General features: G+C 45.3%; 1 protein-coding gene across 1 annotated transcript in view; it reads left to right on the top strand.

Annotated features, from left to right (window-relative positions):
- Positions 1-18123, top strand: part of TLR7 (toll like receptor 7) — a 20466-nt gene extending 2343 nt beyond the window's left edge. Inside the window, 2 exon segments of the mRNA XM_015563963.1 lie at positions 14877-14900; positions 14902-18123. Of these exon segments, the coding sequence (XP_015419449.1) occupies positions 14877-14900; positions 14902-18051 (3174 nt within the window). The 3' untranslated portion in view covers positions 18052-18123.
- The last annotated feature ends 9270 nt before the right edge of the window (positions 18124-27393 follow it).

Below are 27393 nucleotides of genomic sequence, written 5' to 3'. Positions count from 1 at the left end.
CACCCCACCCCCCCTACTGAGAGTCTCAACCCCATCTCAGATTCCTGATCCCCCTCACCCTGCCCTACTTTTTCTCTTCCCATAACACGTATCACCTAACAGCCCACATAATTTATTAGTTATACTAGAGGTCCGGTGCATGAAAATTCACGCACTGGGGGGGGGGGGTCTTCAGCCCAGCCTGCTCCCTTTAGCAATCTTAGTGCCCTTGGGAGATGCCCCACTGATAGCTTAGGCCCTGTGGAGCAGGCCTTAGCCGTCTGTTGGACATCCTTATCATTGCCGCGGAGGTGGGAGAGGCTCCCGCCACCACAGCTGCACTCACCAGCCATCAGTCCAGCTTCTGGCTGAGCAGCGCTCCCCCTGTGGGAGCGCACTGACCACCAGAGGGCAGCTCCTGCGTTGAGTGCCCCCTGGTGGTCAGTGTACATCATAGCAACCAGTCGTTCCATCATTTGGTCAATTTGCATATTAGCCTTTTATTAGATAGGATAGTTTTGAGTTTAGTATTTGGAGACCATAATCTCCAGAAGAGCAGGGATCTTGTCTGTTTCCTCCACTGATGCAAGTCAACACTTAGAAGCAGGTACCTGGCCCTAGACAGTTTGGCTCATTGGTTTGTGTTGGCCCTCAGACTGAAGTGTCGTGGGGTTGATTCCTTGTCAAGGGCATGTACCTCATTGTAGGCTCCATCACCGGCCCTGGCCGCTGTGCATGTGGGAGGCAACCAATGGATATGTTTCTCTCACATTGATGTTTCTGTCTCTCCCCCTCCCTTCCACTCTGTCTAGAAATCAATGGAAAAAATATCCTTGTGTGAGGATTAACAACAACAAAAACAGAACCAGGTACCTGGCACATAGCAAGTATTAATAAATACCTGTTGAGTTTTTCATTTTTCACAATTTCCTTCCCCATTATTATGATGAGATGAGGATTTAGTACTTCCTCTGTAAATTATAGAATGTTGTTTTTTTTAAAAAAATACATATTCCTTGTAAAAGAAAAAAACTCAGAGTAGAGAAGGATTTAGAAATCACTGTTAAAGTTTCTAATGTGTTCTCCCATACTTTTCTCTGCAACACAAAGCAAGTGTGTGTGTGTGTGTGTGTGTATTCATCATAAAGGGATCATACACGATATGTTGTGATTCTCCTTTAAAAATGGACTTAACATTTTACAACTTTATAGTATACCTTGCATAGCCTTTCATTTCAATACCTAGAGCTCTACCATCCTTCTAAAGGCAGGCCCCACTCTTGGTGGTTTCCCATTTTCAACCATTTCCCCAAATTGAGGGACCCCCATCCTGTTCTTCGCATTCTAACTGTTTCAGGGAGCCGAGTAACACTAGTCAACGTGTTTGAGCCGAAGACATGTGCTGCTCGCTATTATACAGAGGCGCGCTAGGTGCCTGTGTTTCCCCTTTCTGGGAAATCCTTAGAAGGTCCCTGGTGGTTGGAAGCTTTGCTTAGTAAGTGGTTCTCAACCTTCCTAAGGCCGCGACCCTTTCATACAGTTCCTCATGTTGTGGTGACCCCCAACCATAAAATTATTTTCGTTGCTACTTCATCACTGTAATGTTGCTACTGTTATGAATTATAATGTAAATATATGATACGCAGGATGTATTTGACTGGAATACAAATACATCCCTGTAGGCAACCCCTGTGAAAGGGGCGTTTGACCCCCAAAGGGGTCGTGACCCACAGGTTGAGAACCGCTGGCTTAGACCAGTTGGAAACATTGGCAGCCTGAGGTTCTGGGTGGCTCGGAAAGCACCCAGCTGAGGCCATATCCTGGCAGAGAAATTTCGGGGGGATCAGGGCAGGCCTCGGCATTTTAGAATAACCACAATAGAAAAGGCGCACTGCCCTGGCCAGTGGTGCTCAGTGGATAGAGCATCAGCCTGCGGACTGAAGGGTCCCGGGTTCGATTCCAGTCAAGGGCACATGCCGGGTTGGGGGCTCGATCCCTGGTGGGGGCATGCAGGAGGCAGCCGATCCATGATTCTCTCTCATCATTGATGTTTCTCTCTCTCTCTCTCTCTCTCTCTCTCTCCCTCTCTCCCTCTCTCTCCCTCTTTCTTTCTCCCTCTCTTCCTCTCTGAGATCAATAAAAAAATATTCTTAAAAAGGAAAAGAAAAGGGGCACTGAGGTAAGTTAGTTCAACCTCCACCGTTTGCCGATGAGAAAGTCGAGATTTAGGAGGCTTTGGTCCGTAGCCCGGCCTCAGACAGTGGCTGACTCCTGAGCTGACTTTCGGTTCAGAGGGTGCTAACCCCAGAAAGAATAAACATGAGAAGTCAGACTAATCCGGGGCTTCCTCTAACTCATTGTGAGATGCAAACCACTGAAGCTCACTTCCTCACTCTTGCCATCTGTCCTTCTGAGCCCTCAGATTGCATCTGTGCGTCTGTTGTGAACTTGCCAAGTCTCGGAGATAAAAATACTCTCTGCACTTAGAAACATCTCGGTGACTGTGTCTTCCTATCAGCCTCACGGCTCTGTGACCACAGGCCTTCTGGTGGGAATCTCACATGGATGTTAAATCAGGAGAATTCAGCCCGGAATACAGGCTGGAGTCCTGCCACAAAAGTGATGCATCCAAGAAAATTCCTTTTGCCGCTCTGAAGGGTTGTTGCTTCAAGCTGTTGTTTGAAAGGTGGGCGGGCACATTACCTTTAGGCCTGAATGGCCTTGACCTACAACTTCTTGTTCTCACCATGGATTGCCCTGGTGGCAGAGAGCCCTGTGGCTTGGCGATACACCTGGCTCCTGAGATGTGGCAGCAGGGCGTTTGGTCCCTAACTGCTCAGGAACGGTGTCTGACTCGTCACAGTTCCCTACTTTGCCTAGCACAGTGCCTTACGTAGAGTATGTGCCCAGTAATGTTTGTTGAGTGACTACATGAGCATGGAATTTTTTATTACGACGGTAGAGCTCAGCATGCCTTTAAATATGCAACTTCAGAAACTATCCTGGCATAGCATTGCTGGGCATCAGATTTGATTCATAAGAAATATATCATCCATTTTGTGATCGCTCACGCAGCTTAGTAAAGGCATAGAGGGAGAGAACCGTCTTCACAAAAAGTGAGTGAAAACAGATTAATTTGGAAAAAGCAAAGTGGGAATCCTTTCCAAGTTATATGTTCAGAAAGTATGGAGGCATGAGGAAGGACACTGGTGGGGAGTCTTGAATATTAGCTTCTATGATATGTTTAGAATGACATCTGGGGAACTCCCAGAAAAAAAAAATCATTCAAAGAGTCTCTTTTTTTCTCACTCAAATCATGCCAGGGCTGACCAGCAGATCCTGAGCAATGGATGAATGATCACTCTGACATATTTATTGTGAAAGAGAAGCTAAGGGACTGCCTGGCTAAAGGAACCAGATAGCCTCGATTGCCTACCTCATTAGGCTTTTATTGTAGCAGCAGTTTGAGATAAAGTTTATCTTTTAGATATAATCAGTAGGGTAAGTAATCTTGGGAGGACATGTGTGTCTGCAGTGTCCTTTAAGCAAGAACACCCAAAGTGTAAGTGTAAAGATTCCAGTAAACACCTGAGAGTCCGCATGTACACAGACTTGTTAGGAAAGGTCAAGGAACAATTAGGAGTGGCCGCCATTGGCCAAACTCCCCTAAGTCGGAATTCCCATAAACAGGACAGGCCGTCTTCAGCCCACTCCTTTTTCGGAATTTCCTCCTTACTGACTTTCCAACCAAGATCCCCGTACTTCTCTACAAAATCATAAATACCTTTTTTAGTATTTGGAAACTTTTCTTATAACAACTCTAATACAACATCAAAACATTACATTACCAAGAACCATTTCACTGCAAAGGAAATTAACCAAGACGCAGACTCACATTATCCCAAGTGCATTGGCTGTAACTAGAGGAGGCAACGTGAAGGTGATAGGTCAAAAAGGAGCTTGAATCTTGGTTCGAAATCGCCCCTCCAATCTCTGCTTCCTCATCAACAAAATGGAAATATTTATATGTTCTTAAATTTCATTGTCAGGGCTCCATGATGTAATATAAACAGTGTGTTTTGCCTGGCTGGTGTGGCTCGGTGTTTGAGCGTTAACCAATGAACCAGGAGGTCACAGTTCAATTCCGGTAGGGCACATGCCCAGGTTGTGGGCTTGATCCCCAGTGTGGGGGTTGCAGGAGGCAGCCAATCAATGATTCTGTCTCATCATTGATGTTTCTCTCTCTCTCCCTTCCACTCTGAAATCAAGAAAAATATATTCTTAATATATTTTTATATTTAAAAAAACCACAAAAAGCTGTGTGTCTACCTCAGCACCTGGCACATAGTAAGTATGTGATAAAAGGAAGCTCCTATAACAAAGCAAAAACATGACTGATTGAAGACTATTCAGTGTGGATTCTACATTTTCCATTTTAACAAAAAGAGATGATTTACTGAAAGAATAGAGCACCTGTGCATACAAAATCAAACATCCTCGTTTTTACCATAATTAGCTTGCTAATTGGGCATCCACATTTACCCAGTGTGTTTGCATGTGTAATTAGCTATGATTCATTACCGAAGCTGGGCCTGTGTCACGGTGTATTATGCTGTTTTACATATCACGTTCTTGAAAGACTCATGTCTTTAGGCAATCGTGGCCCCAAACAGCAGGCAAAACCAAAATCATGTGGATTATTTGTAGCGGATGACAAAAGAGGCATGGCTCAATGCTGAATGAACTCTTACATTTAAAAATAATGGTGGTTGAAGCTAAGGTCCCAGCTTCAGTCTGAAGCACATCGTTTCCAATGGTTTAAAAGGGGAAGTTTCCACACTTAAGAAAATTTCCATTGGAATCAAGAAATATTTCCCAGTTTTCCATCATCTTCTCAAGACTATCTTTTTTTTTATTAACTTGAGAGAGAGGAAAAGAGAAGGAGAGAGAGATAGAAACATCGATGAGAGGGAGACATCAATCGGCTGCCTGCTGCATGCTCCCTATTGGGGCTTGAACCCCAATCCCAGGCATGTGCCCTGACTGGGCATGGAACTAGTGACCTCTGGATTCATGGGTCAGTGTTCAAGCACTGAGCCACACTGGCCGGGTGAAATGATCTTTGATGTTAGGAAGCCTCAAAGGTCTTATTTCTCTTGGAGTAACACATTTAGAAAGGCTCCATTCATTCCCCCCCCCCCTCACCTGCTTAATCAGAACCCAGCCATCGCATAGTTGATCTTCCCTTTGGCATGGATCTTGGAATACAAACTTGCTCTTTTCTCTGCGGTCCAGGCTGGCATGCAGCTGGCAGAAAGCCAAGAGATGTCTGGTCTGGCATATGGCATCCCAAGGGCCAACTGAACTGGGGCTCGACTATTGAGCACAGGACAGGGGCAGCCCCATTCTGGCTGTGTCTGTTCCCAGGAGAGACAAATGAGCACCACACTCTGCACTCTCGCTGGGGTTTCAGGTTCAAGGGGACAGTGTTCTGAGAAAGCTAATCTATAGGAGCCTTTCTGCAGCTCCACTTCCCATGGCCTTCTGCACACCCTCTCCTTCTGTGGCACTTTTCCCACATCAACTCCTCTTCCTTAAAAAAAAATATGTTTTTATTGGGGGAGAGAGAGAGAGAGAGAGAGAGAGAGAGAGAGAGAGAGAGAGAGAGATGAGAGAAAAACATCGATCGGCTGCCTCCTGCACACCCCAACTAGGAATGGAACCAGCAACCGTTTGCTGCATGGGATGATGCTCAACCAACTGAGTCACACTGGCCCGGCTCAACCCTTGTTTAATTTTTTTATTTTTATTTCCTTATTTATTTTATTAATCCTCACCCGAGGATATTTTTCCGTTGATAGAGAGAGCGGAAGAGAGAGGGAACATCGATGTGAGAGAAACACATGGATTGGTTGCCTCCTGCACATGCCTCATCCAGGGCCTGGGCTGGGTAGGAGCCTGCAGCCAAGGTACATGCCCTTGACCGAAATTGAACCTGTGATGCCTCTGTGTCAGTCACTGCAAATCTCTTAGAACTGGAATGAGGATGAAATGCTTGGCTAAATGTTATTGGTTGAAGTTAGCGGCGTGTGAACCGACTTACAGGATTTGCAGGTAATGGAATTTCTTCTAAGATTCTGCAGTCTCGGACAGACTTTGCTTCGAGTTCATTCCATGGATAAGTTTACCGCAGCTTGAGATTTTTTGTCTGCACACCGCAGCCTGTGGGCCAAATCTGTCCCGCCACCTGCTTTTATAGGGCTTGTGAGCTAAGAGTGGTTTTGTGACTTTAATTAGTTACATTCTAAAAGTTATTTAAGCACCCACAGAATGTTGCCTAAGTTAGTTAGTCTACAGCCCTTTACAGAAAAAGTTTGCCAACCCCAATCGAGGCCAATGTTCTTCAATAGAACTTTCTGGAATGAAAAAAAAGTCCTATAACTGCACGCTCAGACTCCAGTCACCTGTGGCTTTTGAGCACTTGAAATATAGTTAGTGTCGCCTGGCCGATGTGGTTCAGTGGTTGAGCGTCAACCTATGAACCAGGAGGTCTTGGTTCAATTCCCGGTCAAGGCACGTGCCCAAGTTGTGGGCTTGATCCCTAGTGTGGGGCGTGCAGGAAGCAACTGATCAATGATTCTCTCTCATCATTGATGTTTCTATCTCTCCCTCTCCCTTCCTCTCTGAAATAAATAAAATACACACACACATACACACACTCACACACACATATATATGTATTTTAAAAAGTCCTCATCACCAGAAAAAATTATAACTACTTGAGGTGATAGATGTTAAACAGACGTACTGTGATAATCACTTCACAACACACACACACACACACACTCATTATGTTGTCCACCTTAAACTAATACAATATTATTCATGTCAATTATCTATATATATAAAAGACTAATATGTTAACTGTCCAACCATCCAACTGGTCACTATGATGTGCACTGACCACCAGGGGGCAGACACTCAACACAGAAGCAGCCATGACGCATACTGGCCATTTACAGAGAAACAGCACTGTGGACCTGGTGCCGACAAAGCAACACTTGGCTTCCCCCAAGTGAGATACAGGCACTGCCACCATCCTGGAGCGACAACCCACCAAATCACAGCCAATGCTACCGAGACTCCATGGTGCAAAGTGTAGCCCACATCCAAGCCCAGCCCCAAAACAGTGACTGTGGGCGCCGGGTAATGATGTCACATAGCAAAGCCTGGCTTCCTCTCCCTAGTGACTAGCCTCCTTGGAGTTTCTTCAGCCCAGGAACACGACTTGCTTTATAGCCAGGTGCAAACAGTTTACACTTTAACCAAATGTCTGTGAAGCGTTTTCCCGTGCCTCATCTCATTTGATCTTCACAGAGATCCTAGAGTAGACAGATAGGAGACTCGGTGGAATACTATTGTCTTTTCATTAGCCAGAAAATGGAGATTTAGAAAGCTTAGAAAATTGACCCACTGAGAAGAAGAAATGGTGAACCTTGAAAATGACTTCAGGTTTTCTCACTGTGCAGAATATAGTCAAACACTGCTGCAGTTAAGTATTTTACCTTTTGTTCTCCCTGTATGATCTGCAATAATAATCTGCTTCATGTTGATATTTACTGCTGTGTTGCTGACAATTACCTGAAAGGGAAGTTGGGGTGCTTCACTGGGCTGGGAAAAGTTTAGCTAAATCAGAAAGCAGATCTAAGTAAGCAAGTTTATTCTATATCTATAAAAGGCTAAATTGGCTTGTGCATGCGCAATACATTAAAGCTCTTGCTGGTGCCAATCACATGCATGTGTTTTGATCTGTCATTGTCGATTGTGAATTTGGTTGACACTTCTATTATACAGAAAGGGCGAATAGTGTTATTAAAATATTTCTTCTAATTAATTTCCTTTCAATGTGCACAAATTCATGCACCAGGCCACTAGTATCTAAATAAAGTGGAAAAACAACAGTCACAATTGGAATGTTCTGTCTTCCAAGACAGCATGGGTGGTGGTTGTGTCAAGTGTTTTGTGATGACATCACTGGGGCCCAGCTTTCCAGCCTCCGATATCTGGGTCTTTTTTACTCATAGATTGATGACATCAATATCATATATTTTAGATTCTCTCATGGCAGCAATTTATTTCCCAGTTCTAAATTCTACACTGGCTAAAACTAGGTTTGCATTTATATCCAATAGAGATAAAATTTCCAATTAAAAATAGAAAAAGAAAATGCCATAGAAAATCCAATTAACACTGGCTTAGCATAATAATTTTATGATTTTTTATAAACTGGAAGTTGGCAGTTCAGAGCCATTATTGAGTATCGACCTATGAGCCAGAAAGGCATGGTTCAATTCCCGGTCAGGGCACATGCTTGGGCTGCAGGCTCGATCCCCAATGTGAGGTGTGCAGGAGGCAGCTGATCAATGATTCTCTATCATCATTGATGTTTCCATCTCTCTTTCCTTCTCCCTTCCTCTCTGAAATCAATAAAAATATATTTTTAAAAAAGAAATAGACAGGAGGAAAGGGAACAGACCCACTGTTAAAGGACATGTCCCAGAAATTTCACATTTCACTTCCTTTCATTTCACATTGGCTGTAACTTAGTCTCTTGGTCTTCCTTAGCTGCAAAAGAGTCTGAAAAATATAATCTTTTTTTTTCAGAGTGGCATGTGCCCAGATACAAATGGAGAATCTATCACTAGGAGATGAGAGAAAGGGGGGAAAGCTATTGGGAGATATATAACAATCTCTGGACTCTATGAGAATAATAAAACGAATCAATTGGAAGTATCAGAAAATACCCCATGGAGTAAAAACATCATATAATTAAGCTACATGCATATAAGTGTTGGCATCTTAATCTGGAAAGAACTAATGGTCTTTCCACACTGTATTTTTTAAATTTATCTTTATTGTTGAAAATATTAGAGATGTCCCATTTTTACCCCATTGGCCCCCTCCTCCCCACTACTGTCCCCTCCCCAGGCCTTCTCCCCACTGTTGTCTGTGTCCATGGGTTATGCATATATGCATACAGGTTCTTTAGTTGATCTCTTCCCCCCCCCACCCCCGTTCCCTCTGAGGATCCTCACTCTGTTCCATGCTTCCATGTCTCTGGATCTATTTTGTCAGTTTTTGTTCATTAGAGTCCACTTCTAAGTGAGATCATGTAATGTTTACCTTTCTCCGACTGGCTTATTTCGCTTAGCATAGTACTCTCCAGGTCCCTCCATGCTGTCTCAATGTATTTTACATCTATATATTTCTCTCCTCCGCTAGATTTTGAGCTCTTTAAGAGCAGAGAGTATGTCTGCTGCCCCTGGTAGGTATTCAAGAAGTATTTATCAAATGAATGAATGAATATGAATCAGTGGAATTCTGACTTCTTAAAATAAATTCTTTCTCACAGATACTTGGTACAATCCCTAGCTAAGGAATTGTTGCAGAACTTTCTGGTTCTGGTCCATTGTCTTGATCCAGGAGGGTTGTCTGGGTCCTTGGTGTAGCCCATGTCGTTGTTTCTGTGTCTGTCATTTTCTTGTAGGGGGTGGTCTTCTGAGCACAGAGCCTGCCTCAGAAGGGGACAAGGGTAGTGAACTACTGAGTCAAGACGAGGACCCAGTTCCTTCAACCCTCAATCCCGAGCTCTTTTCCCAAGCTCACGTGTGATCACTGCAATAGGAGATGTGGGAGGAGGGGTGACTTCTGTCTGGGTTGCTCCCAGAAGGCTTCTTAAAGAAGACAGACTTCAACCGAGCATCACAAAAGCAGATATTCTTACATCTTTCCTCCAAGGAATCCTGGGGCAAATAGGAAATGCAGAACATGACCCTGGGGAGTTTGGGGGTAGAGCCTGAAGCAACCTACCGTATTTGCCGGCGTATAAGATGATTTTTTGGCCCTGAAAAATATGCCTCCAAGTGGGGGGTCGTCTTATACGCCAGGTACACTTCAGATAGACTGCCCATAGTGCTTGCCCCGTGCCATAGTGGCCTCCCGATGCCCGCCCACTTCATTCCACATACCGTTCAGGCATCAGCAGCGCTGCTGGGTGTACGCTCGGCTGTTATGCGATTTTGCTGTTATGCGATTTTACCACACTCGCAAAATCGCACACAGCCGACCATACACCCAGTATGATAGCGCAAAATCACGAATCGCGATACCATACTGGGTGTATGGTTGGCTGTGTGCGATTTTGCGAGTGTGGTAAATTCGGGTTACCGTATATTTCTTTACATATGCATTGAAGATTCGCGATTTTGCGCTATCATGGTGCCTGTTAGAATGTTGAAGAGCTCGCACTTGCGCACTAGTGAGGTCCCAGGGAGATGCTGATGCAAGGGTGGACCAGACTGCTATAGTGACAGGGCGGGCAAACAGGGAGCAGGGACCAATCAAATCAGGCTTTGTATACAGCCAACAGCCAACCACAATACTGCCCCATTGTACAGTACAGCATAGAAAATGTCGACCAGTCAAACCCCTATCATCCCTATCATGGCACCAAGATGTCGTTGATGAACTTTTAATATCAGATGATGAAGAGGAGTTTGAAGGCTTTTAAGGTGAAACTGTCACGCCAGCAAACTTGCTAGGGACTTGACCGGCACTTGCTCTCTACCTCTATTTGTTATCTTACTTCTATCATTGACAGTCCCTCTAGGTTGTGGGCTGCTTGCCTGTGTTCCTGAGAAGCATCTACGGTACCAGTCTATAGAGTGTGTTTTCTTTAGTGAATTACCGGTATGTTTACCGGTAATAAACTTGCACTGTTTTATGTATATGTTTGATTACATACAGCCTTGTGACAGTTTTCCTGCATGTCATAAGCATTTGAATATAAATTAAAATGTTAAAATCAAATCTGATATTGTTTTACCTTTTATTTGGTGTGTGGAAGGTGTGCGGAAGAGGGGGTAGTCTTATATGGCGAGTATATAACAAACTCTGTATTTTGAGTGGAAATGTTAGGGGGTCGTCTTATACGCCCAGTCGTCTTATACGCCGGCAAATACGGTACTTCAAGGAGAACTTTCTTTTAAGTGTTTTGCTTTATTCCACTATTCATTTACTTGTGCATTTAGCACACATCACGGAGCACTAATTAATTGCCAGGTATTGTTCCACACAAGGATAGGCCCAGCCCTGCTCTCTCTCGAAGCATATGTTCTCATGCAGAATGGACACTGAACAACTAAGCGTATCCATCATAGCACATAAATTACCAGCAAGGTGATTTCTGATTGTGCTAAGGGCTACGAAGGACATCAAGCAGGGCCATCAAGCACAGACTACACATACTTCTCGGTGCCTCAGTTGACTCGTCTGTGAAATGGAGATAGTGACAGAGGCCTGTGACTCCAAAATCCCCAATTTGAAAGCTGTGTCCTAACTCCATGGATGGCCAACACACCATGATCTGAGCTCACATGAGGGTGAATCTTGACCGGAACTGAATGAGCTAGTTCTTCCTTTTCTCTCCTTTTTTAAATCCCACTTAAAGGGGCAGTTTGGGGGTTCACTGAACAAATGGTTGTGTTTGATTAGGCCGCAGCGGTTCTCAACCTGTGGGTCGCGACCCCTTTGGCGATCGAACGACCCTTTCACAGGGGTCGCCTAAGACCATCCTGCATATCAGATATTTACATGACGATTCATAACAGTGGCAACATTACAGTTATGAAGTAGCAACGAAAATAATTTTATGGTTGGGTCACAACATGAGGAACTGTATTGAAAGGGCCAGAAGGTTGAGAACCACTGGATTAGGGAATGCTGCCCCAGGCCATGTTAGGAGTATTGCATTGTATGGGGTACATGCATCGTATTAGCTTCTAAAATCTGAAAAAGTCTGAATTCCAAAACACATCGAGCCCCAAAGTTTCGGGGTAAGGATTGAGGACCTTTAGTAGCACCTCATGTGGTTATGGTGATGTTTAAATGAGTTAACGTATGCCAAGCACTGAAAATGATGCCCAGCATACAGTAGGTCAGTGATGGCGAACCTACGACACGCATGTCAGAGGTGACACGCGAACTCATTTTTTTGGTTGATTTTTCTTTGTTAAATGGCATTTAAATATATAAAATAAATATCAAAAATATAAGTCTTGCCCTGGCCAGCTTGGCTCAGTGGATAGAGTGTCAGCCTGAGGACTGAAGGATCCCGGGTTCAATTCCGGCCGAGGGCACATGCCTGGGTTGCGGGCTCGTTCCACCAGTGATGGGTGTGCAGGAGGCAGCCAATCAATGATTCTCTCTCATCATTGATGTTTCTATCTCTCTCTCCCTCTCACTTCCTCTCTGAAATCAATAAAGAAATATATTTAAAAATATATATGTCTTTGTTTTACTATGGTTGCAAAGATCAAAAAATTTCTATATGTGACACAGCACCAGAGTTAAGTTAGGGTTTTTCAAAAGGCTGACATGCTGAGCTCAAAAGGTTTGCCATCACTGCAGTAGGTGCTATCTAAGGTCACAAATGTTACTGTCATTGTTATTATCACTATTATTACATGGGCGGAGGGGGGTGATTATTTGGCCAAAGAAAGCCTCTTGGAGGGTGTGTCAGTGAAGCAATCACCTCAAAGATGGCAATGATGTCCTAACCGGTTTGGCTCAGTGGATAGAGCATTGGCCTGTGGACTCAAGGGTCCCAGGTTCAAGTCCGGTCAAGGGCATGTACTTTGGCTGCTGGCACATCCCCGGTGGGGGGCGTATGGGAGGCAGCTGATCGATGTTTCTAACTCTCTGTCCCTCTCCCTTCCTCTCTGTAAAACATCAATAAAATATATTTTTTAAAAAAGATGGCAATGACTTGGCTGTGAGAAGAGGAAGAAAATGATCATTTCAGGAAGAGGGAACAGCAAGTGTCACAACTGGCTTAAATGCAGAACAGAAAGTAGGCCAGATGTCTGGCATGTGATCAAAGAAGGGGAAAGACGGTTCAAGGTCAGAGAGGTGGACTGGAGTCAGGGCATTCATTATCTAAACCATGGTGAAGACTTTGAATTTCATTCAATGTGTAATAGGAAGCCATAGTACTTGATCTGATTCATGTTTACAAAAAAAATGCTCTGATGCCATTTGATGAGTGGATTGTAGAGGAGAAGGGGAATCAGAGAGACAGGCCCATGTGCAATCTAGTTGTCTGGAGGGAAGTATTGATAGAAATGATGAAACTTGAGAGCAAGTCCTTGGTTCAACCACGCTCAAAGGCAGGGCAGCTTTGCCCTAACCGGTTTGGCTCAGTGGATAGAGCGTCAGCCTGCAGACTCAAGGGTCCCAGGTTCGATTCCGGTCGGGGGCGGGTACCTTGGTTGAGGGCACATCCCCAGTGGGGAGTGTGCAGGAGGCAGCTGATCGATGTTTCTAACTCTCTATCCCTCTCCTTTCCTCTCTGTAAAGAATCAATAAAATATTTTTTTTAAAAAAGGCAGGGCAGCTTCAAAGTGATAGGGTGATTAGCAAAGTTCTTCAGTGCTCCTATATTCCCTTTTAAGGTCTTTCTCCCCAGGGTCCAAGTGTCTCTTGTGTTAAACCCGAATGCCCAAGAAACGTCATTAAGGGTAGGTTCTCAGATGTCCCAATTTTCCTGCCTTCACTCGCCTCAGTATCCATCCTGTTCCATCCGTTAGGGGTCACCTAGGCAATGCCTGACTCTCTACTCCTTTCCAAATTTATATAATATAAACTCAATGTGAAAATGTTCATTCCAGAATCACCTTGGTGATGATTTGCAAAAAACATCCAAGAGGAGCCCTGGCCAGGGGACTCAGTTGGTTGGAGTGTCGTCCCATACACCAAAGGGTTGTGGGTTTGATTCCCTGTCATGGCACATACCTAGGTTGTATGTTGGATCCCTAGTTGGATGTGTATGGGAAGCAACCAATCGATGTTTCTCTCATATCAATGCTTTTCTCTCCACCTTCCCTCTCTATCTCTCTACCTCTACCTCTAAAAATCAATAAAAACATACCCTTAGGTGATAATTAAAAACATTGTTTTTAATCCAAGAGGAAAGCCAGTGGTTCAAATATTGTAAAAGATTCTTGTAATGTGTACCAGAGCAAACTTAGCAAGCAAACATTAATTGTACTAGAGTCTTTTTAAAGAATTTATTGATTTTAGAGACAGAGGAAGGAAAGGGGGAGAGAGAGAGAGAGAGAGAGAGAGAGAGAGAGAGAGAGAGAAGGAAACATTGATTTGTTGTTCCACTTATTTTTTACGCATTCATTGGTTGATTCTTGTCTGTGCCCTGACCTGGGATTGAACCCACAGCCTTGGTGTATCGGGATGATGCTCTAACCAACTGAGCTACTTAGCCAGGGCCACACTAAAGTCTTAATGTTTTTTCTTCCCAGATGTATTTGCATTTTGACATTCCTTCACCCCCAATTTCACACTTTGGCAGCTAATTGAGTTCTCTTCCATTGTAGCACTTAGATAACGGTGAACAGGAAAATGCCGCTTCTAGCACCTGAAAAGCTGTCACTGAAAGCTAAGATGCTAAAAGCTAAATATGTAGCGGAATTATGATGAACCTCAGTGACTGACAAAGACAATCATGGATGGGGGTGCTGTTTAGACAGTTGAGAAAATGCCTGAGTTGCTTATTTTATTATTTCTTGAAAGAAGAGTTTATTGATTTTTAGAGAAAGAGGAAGGGAGAGGGAGAGGAACATTGATGGGTTGCCTCCTCCACGATCCCGTCTAGAGATGGAGCCTGCAGCCCAGGCCTGTGCCCTGACTGGGAATCAAACCTGTAACCCTTTGGTGTGTGGGGCGATGCCCAACCAACTGGTGACCCTGGCCAGGGCTGAGTTGTTGATTTTAAAAAGAGAGACAGCCAACGGGAATGTTCAGTTCTGATTCTTGTTCTATTGTAGAATGGTGATCTGTTCTTGCTTCAACTTTCAGGTGTTTCCAGTGCGGACTTGGAAGAGACAATTTCTCATCCTTTTTAATATGATCCTCATTTCCAAGCTTGGGGCCAGATGGTTTCCTAAAACTCTGCCCTGTGATGTCAGCGTGGATACTCCAAATGCCCAAGTGATTGTGGACTGCACGGACAAGCATCTGACGGGAATTCCTGAAGGCATTCCCACCAACACCACCAACCTCACCCTCACCATCAACCACATACCAGACATCTCTCCCGCCTCCTTCCAACGGCTGGACCAGCTGATAGAGATCGATTTCAGATGCAACTGTGTACCCATTCGACTGGGGCCGAAAGACAACATTTGCACCAGGAAACTACAGGTTCACCCCGGGAGCTTTAGTGGACTCGCGTATCTAAAATCCCTTTACCTGGACGGAAACCAGCTTTTAGAAATACCCCTGGGTCTTCCCTCCAGCTTACAGCTGCTGAGCCTCGAAGCCAACAACATCTTTTCCATCCATAAGAGTAATCTAACGGAACTGGCCAACATAGAAGAACTCTACCTGGGCCAAAACTGTTATTATCGCAATCCTTGTAACGTTTCTTTTTTCATCGAAAGAGATGCTTTCCAAAAACTGCTCAATTTAAAACTGCTCTCCCTAAAAGATAACAATGTTACAGCCGTTCCCGCGGTGTTGCCATCTGCTCTAACAAAACTCTATCTTCACAACAACATCATTACACAAATCCAAGACGATGATTTTAAGAACCTCAATCAACTGCAACTTCTTGACCTAAGTGGGAACTGCCCGCGTTGTTATAACGTCCCATTTCCTTGCATACCCTGTGCAAATAATTCTCCCCTCCAGATCCATCCAAATGCTTTTGATGGGTTGACGGAATTACAAGTTTTACGTCTCCACAGTAACTCTCTTCAGAATGTGCCCCAAAGATGGTTTCAAAACCTCAACAAACTGAAGGAACTAGATCTTTCCCAAAACTACTTGGCCAGAGAAATTGGGGATGCCAAATTTTTGCATTTTCTTCCCAACCTTGTCCAGTTGGATCTGTCTTTCAATTTTGAACTTCAGGTCTATCATGAGTACATGAAATTGTCAGATGCGTTTTCTTCCCTGAAAAACCTGAAAGTTTTGCACATCAGAGGCTACATCTTTAAGGAGCTGAAATTCGTTGATCTCTCCCCAATACACAATCTTACCAATCTTGAAGTTCTTGATCTGGGCACCAATTTTATCAAAATTGCTAACCTCAGCATATTCGAACAATTTCAAACATTGAAAAGGATAGACCTTTCTGTGAATAAAATATCACCTTCAGGAGATGCAAGTGAAGTTGGCTTCTGCTCTAACACTAGAACTTCTGTTGGATTTCATGAGCCCCAGCTCTTTGAAGAATTACATTATTTCAAATATGATGAAGACGCAAGGAGTTGCAGATACAAAAACAAAGAACCTCCTTTCTTGAGTTTTAATGACGAGTGTTACAAATATGGGCAGGCATTGGACCTAAGTAAAAATAGCATATTTTTCATCAGGTCCTCTGACTTTCAGCATCTTTCTTTCCTCAAATGCCTAAACTTGTCAGGAAATAGCATCAGCCAAACTCTTAATGGGAGTGAATTTCAGCCTTTAGTGCAGCTGCAATATTTGGACTTCTCTAACAACCGGCTTGACTTACTCTACTCAACAGCCTTTGATGGGCTGCACAGCCTGGAAGTTCTAGATATAAGTAGTAACAGCCATTATTTTCAATCAGAAGGACTTACTCACATGCTAAACTTTACCAAGAACCTCAAGTTTCTCAAGAAACTGATGATGAATGACAATGCCATCTCTACCTCCACCAGCAGGACCATGGAGAGCGAATCCCTGAGAACTCTGGAATTCAGAGGAAATCATTTGGATATTTTATGGAGAGATGGTGATGACAGATACTTAAATTTCTTCAAGAATCTGGTCAACTTGGAGGAATTGGATATCTCTGCAAATTCCCTGAGTTTCTTGCCTCCTGGAGTTTTTGATGGTATGCCTCCACAGCTAAAGACTCTCCTTTTGGTCAAAAATGGGCTCAAGTCTTTCAATTGGGGGAAACTCCAGTATCTGAAGAATCTAGAAACTTTGGACCTCAGCTACAACCTGCTGAAGACGGTCCCTCAGAGGTTATCCAATTGTTCGAGCAGCATCCAGAAACTAATTCTTCATAATAATCTCATCAGGTATCTGACCAAGAATTTTCTCCAAGATGCTTTCCAGTTGCGCTATCTGGACCTCAGCTCCAATAAAATACAGATCATCCAAAAGACTAGCTTCCCAGAAAACGTCCTCAATAAACTGGAGATGTTGCTTTTGCATCACAATCGCTTCTTGTGCACCTGTGACGCTGTGTGGTTTGTCTGGTGGATTAACCATACCGAGGTGACGATTCCTCACCTGGCCACCGACGTGACTTGTGTGGGGCCAGGAGCACACAAGGGCCAAAGTGTGGTCTCTCTGGATCTGTATACCTGTGAGTTAGATCTCACCAACCTGGTTCTGTTCTCGCTCTCCATCTCGGCCGCTCTCTTTCTCATGGTGGTTATGACAGCGAGCCACCTCTATTTCTGGGACGTGTGGTATAGTTACCATTTCTGTAAGGCCAAAATAAAGGGGTATCAGCGCCTGATCGCCCCAGACTCTTGCTATGATGCTTTTATTGTATATGACACTAAAGACCTAGCAGTGACGGAGTGGGTTTTGGATGAGCTGGTAGCCAGATTGGAAGACCCGAGAGAAAAGCATTTCAATTTATGTCTCGAGGAAAGGGATTGGTTACCCGGGCAGCCAGTTCTGGAAAACCTGACCCAGAGCATACAGCTTAGCAAAAAGACGGTGTTCGTGATGACAGACAAGTATGCAAAGACTGAGAATTTTAAGATAGCTTTCTACTTGTCCCATCAGAGGCTCATCGATGAAAAAGTGGATGTGATTATCTTGATTTTCCTTGAGAAGCCCCTTCAGAAGTCCAAGTTCCTCCAGCTCCGGAAGAGGCTCTGTGGGAGTTCTGTCCTGGAGTGGCCAACAAACCCACAGGCTCACCCGTACTTCTGGCAGTGCCTGAAGAATGCCCTGGCCACAGACAATCATGTGACCTATAGCCGGGTGTTCAAGGAGACAGTCTAGCTCAGTGATGCGAACCTATGACACGCGTGTCAGAGATGACACGTGAACTCATTTTTTTGGTTGATTTTTCTTTGTTAAATGGCATTTAAATATATAAAATAAATATCAAAAATATAAGTCTTTGTTTTACTATGGTTGCAAAGATCAAAAAATTTCTATATGTGACACGGCACCAGAGTTAAGTTAGGGTTTTTCAAAATGCTGACACGCCGAGCTCAAAAGGTTCGCCATCACTGGCTCTACTCTGCAAAAATGTGACTGCCTAACTTATGAAGGAGAGGTTTGGCTGCCCAGACTTTCTCAAAGATGTCTCACCAGAAGTGGTTTTAAACCTCCAACACTTGGGATTGCCAACATCCGAAAGGCATCACCAATACATGACAAAGGAATTAGAAACTGGGATTTATGTGATGCAACGAGTCATCTTTCTCATCTCTCTGTCCCTCCACTGGCATTTGATTCTCTCCCTTCTGCTCCTGGATGAAATCCCATTGGGAGAAGGGTGGCAAGTAGAGGAGATGGGGCCCTGATTCTCCTGTACTTGTGGTTATTAAGTACACACGCAATCCTGAAATTAAGAACGACACTTCCACTTTTAGGAAGTACTGGCATGTATATAAATAGGGCATAAACACACACACACACACACACACACACACACACACACACCCCAACCCGGGATCTGTCTACATGACACGGAATGTACCAGAGTTAAATAGTGAAGTAAAAACGCTAACTCCTCAACTAATTACTTCAATGTCATCTAGCGCCCCCTTCTGTGCAGACAGAGTATTGGCTGCCTGTGAAAATGCCACTAGCTCTTTTCCCTTGGGCCCGTGGCTGGGTTCCGTGAGGGAATGGTGAGAAACATCTTTCCCCTCGGTGGGCACGGTCTGTTAACACATGGAAACAAAGTGGTCTGTTTTCATACCGGGTGGTGCTCTTTACCTTTGATAATCATTTACCTGCTTAGATATTGTATGGACTTTTTGTTTGCCCCCCCCCCCCCTTCATAGGTTGCAATCCTAACCCTCAATGGGATGGTGTTAGGAGGGGGGGTCTTTGGGAGGTGATGAGGCCCTGAAAGAGGAGTCTTCGTGACCCCATTAGTGCCTTGATAAGAAGAAGCCAGAGAACTAGCTTGCTGCCTTTCCACCATGTGCGGATGCAAAGACAGGTCAACAGCCTGCACCCAGAAGAGGGTACTCCCGGAGCCAGACCATCCGGGCACTTTCACCTTGGACGTCCACCCTCCAGAACTGTGAGAAATAAATGTTTGTTGTTTAAGCCACGCACCCAGTTTATGGTACTTTATTACAGTAGCCCGGGCTGCTGTAGACAAATTTTTTAAAAATATATATTTTATTCATTTTTTGACAGAGAAGAAGGGAGAGGGATAGAGAGTTAGAAACATCGATCAGCTGCCTCCTGCACACTCCCTACTGGGGATGTGCCCGCAACCAAGGTACATGCCCTTGACCGGAATCGAACCTGGGACCCTTCAGTCCGCAGGCTGACGCTCTATCCTCTGAGCCAAACCAGTTAGGGTGACAAATTTTTTAAAAATATATTTGTATTGATTTCCAAGAAAGGAAGTGAGAGAGAGAGAAACATCAATGATGAGAGAGAACCATGGATCGGCTGCCTCCTGCACGGCCCCTACTGGGGATCGAGCCCGCAACCCCGGCTCGTGTCCTGACCAGGCATTAAACCCTGACCTCCTGGTTTGTGGGTTGACACTCAAGCACTGAGCCACACCGGCCCAGCCATAGACAAATATTTTTATCTGTATTGCAAAGTATTGTGTCTAAAATCGCCCCATCCAATGGTCTTTCAAACTGCTTTGTTAACTACTATGGTCTATTTATAAGTATCTGCAACCTTGATCCATCAACATTCGATGATTTTGATGGTAAACTCTAAAAGAGGAGCCAAGAGCATGTATTTATTTGTAGTTATCAGGCAGGGTGACAATGGTATGGCTTCCTTTAAGTTTGGGAGGAAGGGGGAGGGAAAACTGAGGTTTAAAGACCTTATCACTGAAAGAGCTTCAGCCTTGAACTTCAGCTTTACAGCTCAAATACAACAGAAAGGACCAAGACATTCTGCAGACACACATTGTTTCAACTGTGTTGAAATTCACATGAGTTATTTAGTTTTGTATTTTGTCATAGATGGAAATGCTAAAAGTTTTAAGTATGGTTGTAAATACATAATATATGTATTATTCCCAAAGGACATGCGATCAATTACTGAGGCTCACAAATTCCCAAATTAATCTTTAGAATGGAGGGATGGTTACATTGCCAGGGTCTCCTGTACTTAATAGATGCCTTCCCTCTTCAGTGAAAACAAATATAATAACATAGAACATTGGCTTTTGTCCATCCTAAATGTTTTGCCTTTCAAATACATGAAGTTGAAGCTATTTTGCCAATTTATAAACCATAAAGCACTTGACAGCAGCTCAGACATCTCCTGCAAGGCATCAAGAGGAAGGGAAACAGCCCCAGCCAGTTTGGCTCAGTGGATAGAGCGTCGACCTGCAGACTCAAGGGTCATAGGTTCGATTCTGGTCAAGGGCACATGCCCAGGTTGTGGGCTCGATCCCCAGTGGGGAGCATGCAGGAGGCAGCCGATCCATGATTCTCTCTCATCATTGATGTTTCTATCTCTCTCTCTCTCTTCCTTCCTCACTGAAATTAATAAAAATATATTTTAAAAAAGAGGAAGGGAAACAGAAAATAATGCAACTTAGAAACCACAGCACATTTTGGCACGGGATACAATTACAGTGGTTTGTTGTAGGAAACAACCCAAAACTCGTGAACAGATGGTTTTAGTTTTAATTCCTTTGTAATCTTTTTTTCAAACAATAAGTCTTTTTTAAATGTCTTTTTAATTTTTATTTCAGAGAGGAAGAGAGAGAGAAAGAGAGAGAGAGAGAGAGAGAGAGAGAGAGAGAGAGAGAGAGAGGGAGAGGAACAATCAATGATGAGAGAGAGTCATTGATCAGCTGCCTCCTGCACGCCCCCCCGCCCTTACTGGGGATCGAGCTGGAACCCGGACATGTGCCCTTGACTGGAATCGAACCTGGGACCCTTCAGCCTGCAGGCCAACGCTCTGTCCACTGAGCCAAACCGCCTAGGGCCCTTTGTAATCTTGACAAGTCACTCCTTGAACCTTCTGAGGGCCCTCTGTGGAGCTCTGAACAACTGGAGCCGTTCATAGATGGTTCCGATTCAAAGTCACCAAGTCAGGCTACAGGAGAGAGTGGCCGCCTGGCCACCTGCAAAGCTCGGAATGTCCTGCTCGTCCTCTGACTCGCTTCTGGTTGGCTCTGCTCTGGAACGGACTCCTGATTCTCCCTAAATCCCACTCCACCACCAAGGCTTGGCCCCCAGCCCCTCTCACCCAGGACCTGGCCAGGGTGTGGCTTCCTCCTCAGGTAGAGGCTGTACCTCAGTGAGACTCGGCCATTGGGAGGGTCCCAGACAAGGGAGGCATTCGGCAGGGCCAGTGCTGTGGCTGATGGAGAGGCAAAGCACAGGTCTGCTGCTATAGGGGAGTCGGAGGGGTCTGACCACAGCCTTGGTCCTGAGCCAGGCTCTCCAGCTCTATCTGAACGCTCTGAGGTCTAGACCAGCAGTTCTCAACCTTCCTAATGCCGTGACCCTTTCATCCAGTTCCTCATGTTGTGGTGACCCCCAACCATAAAATTATTTTCGTGGTACTTCATCACTGTCATGTTGCTACTGTTATGAATCGGCACGTAAATATCTGATAGGCAGGATGTAATTTCATTGTTACAAATTGAGCATCATGAAAGCATAGTGATGAATCACAAAAACAATATGGAATTATAGATGTGTTTTCCGATGGTCTTAGGCGACCCCCGTGAAAGGGTTGTTCGACCCCCAAAGGGGTCGCGACCCATGGGTTGAGAACCGCTGGTCTAGACGGTGTCTTACCAGTAAGTGTAGTCGGGGACACAGAGCACGTGACTTGAGAACCTGGGCATCTTGTTCCCCAGTCTCCAAGGAAACTGTTGTGGGGTTAGCAAGGGCGCACCTTTTTTGTGAGGCCACCCTCCCGCCCCCGTATCTATAAGACAGGCTTTTTATTGACTTCCTTCTTACCCTAACCAAGGAGAACCAGGCTGCATATCCTGCAAGGTATTCATGACCCAATTTTTTAGATTGATTTTTTTAAAAATACATATTTTTGATTTTTACAGAGACGAGGGGAGACGGGTAGAGAGTTAGAAACATCGATCAGTTACCTCCTGCACACTCCCTACTGGGGATGTGCCCACAACCAAGGTACATGCCCTTGACTGGAATCGAACCTGGGACCTTTGAGTCCGCAGGCCGATGCTACATCCACTGAGCCAAACCGGTTGCTCACAACATGAGGAACTGTATTGAAAGGGCCAGAAGGTTGAGAACCACTGGGTTAGGGCTTTAAATTGATTTTTTAGAGAGAGAGGAAGGGAGAGGAATAGAGCGATAGAAACATCGATCAGCTGCCTCCTGCACACATGCTTCGGGGGATCGAGCCCGCAACCCATGCAGGTGTCCTGACTGGGAATCAAACCATGACCTCCTGGTTCATGCACCAAAGTTCAACCACTAACACCAGCTGTTTAAACTGGGCTGGGGCTAAGGTTTTATTTGTCCTCCACCTGCGGAAGTGAGCAGAGAACACTGGCCACGGGCAGATTTCCTAGCCAGCCTGTGGGGGCGCCTCCCTCCTTGGAGCTTTGGGGTGCCAGGCTTCAGGAGTAGTTAGCCATGGGACACGCCACCAGTTGCCTCTGCTGGAAGACTGAGCCCTGGATCTGAAGGAATTGCCTGTATCTTCTGAATACAAAGAGCAGCGTGGGAGGGAAATGAGCAAGAACATGATGGACGGGAACCGGAAGGACACGTGGTTTGGAGAGCACCAGGGCCGGAACTTAATCCATTTCACTGAGTCAGTGTAAGGAAGGAGAACATGAGGCCCACAGCCAACCAACCCACATAGTGAAGGGAAAGGCTTACAAGAGAGAAAAAGCATGGATGGCCCCTGTGTCACCATGCCTTTGCCCACTCATGATGGGACTGTGTGGCAAAAGGCCCAGGGACACGGGGACACCCATGCTGGTGACAATGACATGACAAGAGGGCGGCTTCACACTGTTTTAGCTTTTCCGTCTCTCCCCCCCCCCCGTCAGTTCCCTTTTAGGCTTCAGACCCCCGTGGGGAGGCTCATGGGAGGCACCGTGAAGAGAAAGCTGTGGTTGCAGGTGGGCCCTTCTGTTTGGAAGCAGTGGTTTTGACTGCACTTTGGTTGAACACTGATCGCCCCCCACCCCACACACACACAGAGTAAATCTCCAGCTGCTTCAGTGAGCTTGGCCTTCTACAAGCGGCTTGGTGAAACCTTCCCCGGGGGCCTCCGGCCTGACTCCCCACCGCACTCCCATTCCTATTCTCTCTCCTTATCTCAGCTTTTAAGCATGTGAGTTAAGACCTGCTGCGCTGCCTTACAGATTACCCCAACTTTCCTGATGGGTGTGGCTCAGTGGCTGAACGTTGACCTATGAACCAGGAGATAATGGTTCGATTTCCGGTCAGGGCACATGCCGGGGGTGGGGGCTTGATCCCCAGACTGATGTTTCTAACTCTCTATCTCTCTCCCTTTCTTTCTGTAAAAAATAATAAAAATATATTTAAAAAAAATATTTTTATTGACTTTTTAAAGAGAGGAAAGGAGGGAGGGAGGGAGAGAGAGTGAGAGAGATCGATTCTCTCCCCTCTCCCTTCCTCCCTTCAATAAAAAAATATATTTTTTAAATAACTTTAAAAAAAAGATTACCCTAATTTCATGTTGTAATTAATTTCTTTTAAAAAATAGAGAAACATTGTTCAGCTGCCTCCTGCACATCTCTACTGGGGATCAAGCCTGGAACCAAGGTACATGCCCTTGACCGCAATCAGACTCAGGACCCTTCAGTCTGAGAGCCGATGTTCTATCCACTGAGCCAAACCAGTTAGGGCATAATTCATTTCTAACATGTTTGTCATGACATTTCGGTGGTGGTATTTCTTTATATATATGCCCCTTCGCCCTCTTGGTGGTTTATATTATTAAGTGTTTGGAAGAGCCCAGACTTAAACTTCCTGAGGAAGTTTGTCATGGTGTCTCACAAAGAGCACCCTTCAGAAATGTCTGGAAGGACCTGGAGGGGAAACAGAAGTCCCGGTGGCCTTTCAGTAGTTTTCAGACATCCCTAGAGCCCACAGGGGACAGGGCAAGGTGGGGAGTTGCTTCCATACACAGAAAGTGGTTCTCAATGTTACTGGCCTGTGGCAACCCCTGAGCCTAAGGCCAGACAGTCAACTAGGACGCCACACTTGTTTTGTATGATCACGTGACTGCCTCACTCAGGGGCCGAGGAGATGCAGTGGCTCATGGAGTCCATGGGCTTTCCTAATAGTGAATTGTGTGAGTTGATATCGTGAGCAATGGAAGTTTATAATAACACTAGAGGCCCGGTGCACAAATTTGTGCACGGGTGGGGTCCAGCCAGCCCAATCGTGCTGGGCTGGCCAGGCGGAGGGGCCGCAGGCAGTTGATGGGCCAGCCCCACCCCCTGATAGAACTCCCGGGACAATTGACAATTTGCATATTAGCCTTTTATTATATAGGATCCCCATGAATTCAAATCTGAGGCCCATTGTCCAGGGAGACCACCCTGATGAGAAGAGTGCATGGGCTCTCCTGGAAGTGAGAACTCATCTGCTGTCCTGTAGTTACCCCTGGAACAGTGTGTAACACTCCTGGGCCAGGTCCACACGGAGGCCCACCATGCAGGGCCTTGTGACCAGGTGACGGCTGTTAATTAAATGGTTCACAGTGCCCACCTCTCTCTCCCAGGTCTGTGTTTCCCAGGATTTTTTGTCTTTTGATTGAAGCATCATATTAGAAATAGCCAGTTCATTTATAACCTGCCAGCGAGTGTTTGAACACATTACTCTTGTCCATTAACGCATCATGATGGGTCAGTCTGTGAGACAATCACCTCTCCAGAACAGGCCGCTTAAGTGGACAGAACACAGGCAGCGTGTTCTGACTGGAGAGGATGGATTTTAAAAGAATCACACATTTGGCTCCTACTCATGAGAGTGGGTCCCCAAAGGGAATAAGAGGGCAAGGAGGGAGTGAGGAGGGAAGGAGGGTGTGAGATGTAGCCACTGGTACCTGGACAGTGTTATTGAGTGGGGCGTGGTGGAGAAAGGAGAGGATAGGAAGTCATGTTTCTTAAGCAGCAAATGCAAATTAAATGATTCATTTATTCCATTAAATCTTCACATGGCCTCTAGGAGGCTGGTATTAGAAGCTCCATCTCCTAAATCTGTGATGGCGAACCTATGACATGCGTGTCAGAGGTGACACGCAAACTCATTTTTTGGGTTGATTTTTCTTTGTTAAATGGCATTTAAATATATAAAATAAATATCAAAAATATAAGTCTTTGTTTTACTATGATGGCAAATATCAAAAAATTTCTATATGTGACACGGCACCAGAGTTAAGTTAGGGTTTTTCAAAATGCTGACACGCCGAGCTCAAAAGGTTCGCCCTCACTGTCCTAGATGATGGGTCAACTCAAAGTTGAAGGTGGGATCAGAGGGGTTAAGTCAAATGCACGAGGTCACAGAGGCACTGAATGGCCCTATCCAAGATGACCCTGTTCTGTCCAACCAATCCAATTCCTTCTCCAGTTTTCCTGGGACTAGAAGAACCTAGGGAGCTTTGAAACCATGTAGATTCCAGGTCCACACCCCATAGATGCTGGTCTCTGGGGCCCAGGGATCTGCATTCCTAGAAACAGCCCAAGTGCTTTTGCAGCAGATGGTCGCAGACCCCATTGGGAAGCACCACACCATCCTTTGGGGGTACCAGGGATTGTTATGCAGGGATCACCAGCAAGGAAAGCCCGCCCCTTCCCCACAGTGGTGTTCCATTTCTCTTTCTCCTTCTGTGTGTAACCCTCGGTGCTCTTAACTCCACGCTAGGGAGTGGAGCTGCACTTCAACTCCAATTGTTTCCCACTTGGCACTTGCTTTGGAGGGATCTAATGAATTAAATGGAATTATGGAGGGAGTGAGGAGGGAAGGAGGGTGTGAGATGACAGTTCTGTTCAGGGCTGCAATGTGAAGACAGCTTGGACAGGTACTCTGGGCAGATTTAGGTAGAGATTTAGGGCCACATGGCTGACTGATTCACAGTCCCATAGGTCCTGCTTACAGTTATGGTTTAAGGGATGTCTTTAGTGTAATCTTCCTAGTGTCTGAATTAGACGCTGACTGTCGTTCTATGTATGTGGCGGATAGTGCCACCTAGCGGAGCCTTGTGGATGTTGTTTGGCTACCTTGGCTGGGTCTCCAAAGAGGGGTGTGGGAAGAAAATATAATAGACTAGAGGCCCGGGGCATGGATCGTGCACTGGTGGGGTCCCTCAGCCTGGCCTGCACCTCTCGCAATCCGGAACCCCTCGGGGGATGTCAGACTGCCAGTTTTGGCCCGATCCCCACAGGCCAGGCCAAGTATGCATAGATCTTTAGTTAATCTCTTCCCACCCCCCTCCACCTCCCCCTTTCCCTCTGATATTCATCAGTCTGTTCCGTGTTTCCATGCCTGTGTGTTGAGCGTCTGCCCCCTGGTGGTCATTGCGCGTTATAGCTACTGGCCGGTCAGCTGGTTGGCTGGTCAGCCGGTCACTTAGGCTTTTATATATATAGATATAGCCATCTTTTAAAAGGTGTGTTTGTGGCTATTTTAGCATACGCCCAGTGTGTTAATACAGATATGTGTAGGGGTATGTGTCAAATGTTGTTTGTTGATGAGAGGGCAATATAAAAAAAAGGTCGAAGACCATACACTGTCAAATCTTTGTTTGGACCGTTTATTCCATTGCTTTTGCTTCATGTCTCAAGAGGAACTGGCTGGGTATTGCCCTTTGCACTTGCGGATGTAAACAGAAAACCCAAGTTAAGCAGCCCTTTCCCCCATGACATAATGACACTTTTCCTTTTCCACAGAACATGGCCCCCAATGTTAAACTGTGGTTTAGGTAGCAATAGAATCTCTCTTAGTCTCTCCCTCTGTGAGTGTGTGTCTTCTGTCCCTCTCTTCTCTTTATGTCTATCGTCTCTGTCCCTGTCACATTTCTCCGTAATCTAACCACTAACCATTCTCTCCAGCCACCCCCTCCCACTCCAGCCCACAAATGGAATCTTTAAAGCCCACTGTAACTTGGTAGTTTGAGGGTTAGCAGTCCTTTTATTTTTTGTTG

Source organism: Myotis davidii, unplaced genomic scaffold, assembly GCF_000327345.1.
Source record: "Myotis davidii unplaced genomic scaffold, ASM32734v1 scaffold1277, whole genome shotgun sequence".
Taxonomy (NCBI): domain Eukaryota; kingdom Metazoa; phylum Chordata; class Mammalia; order Chiroptera; family Vespertilionidae; genus Myotis; species Myotis davidii.
The sequence above is the reverse complement of the archived record's forward strand: the minus strand, read 5'-3'. Positions and strand labels throughout refer to the sequence as shown.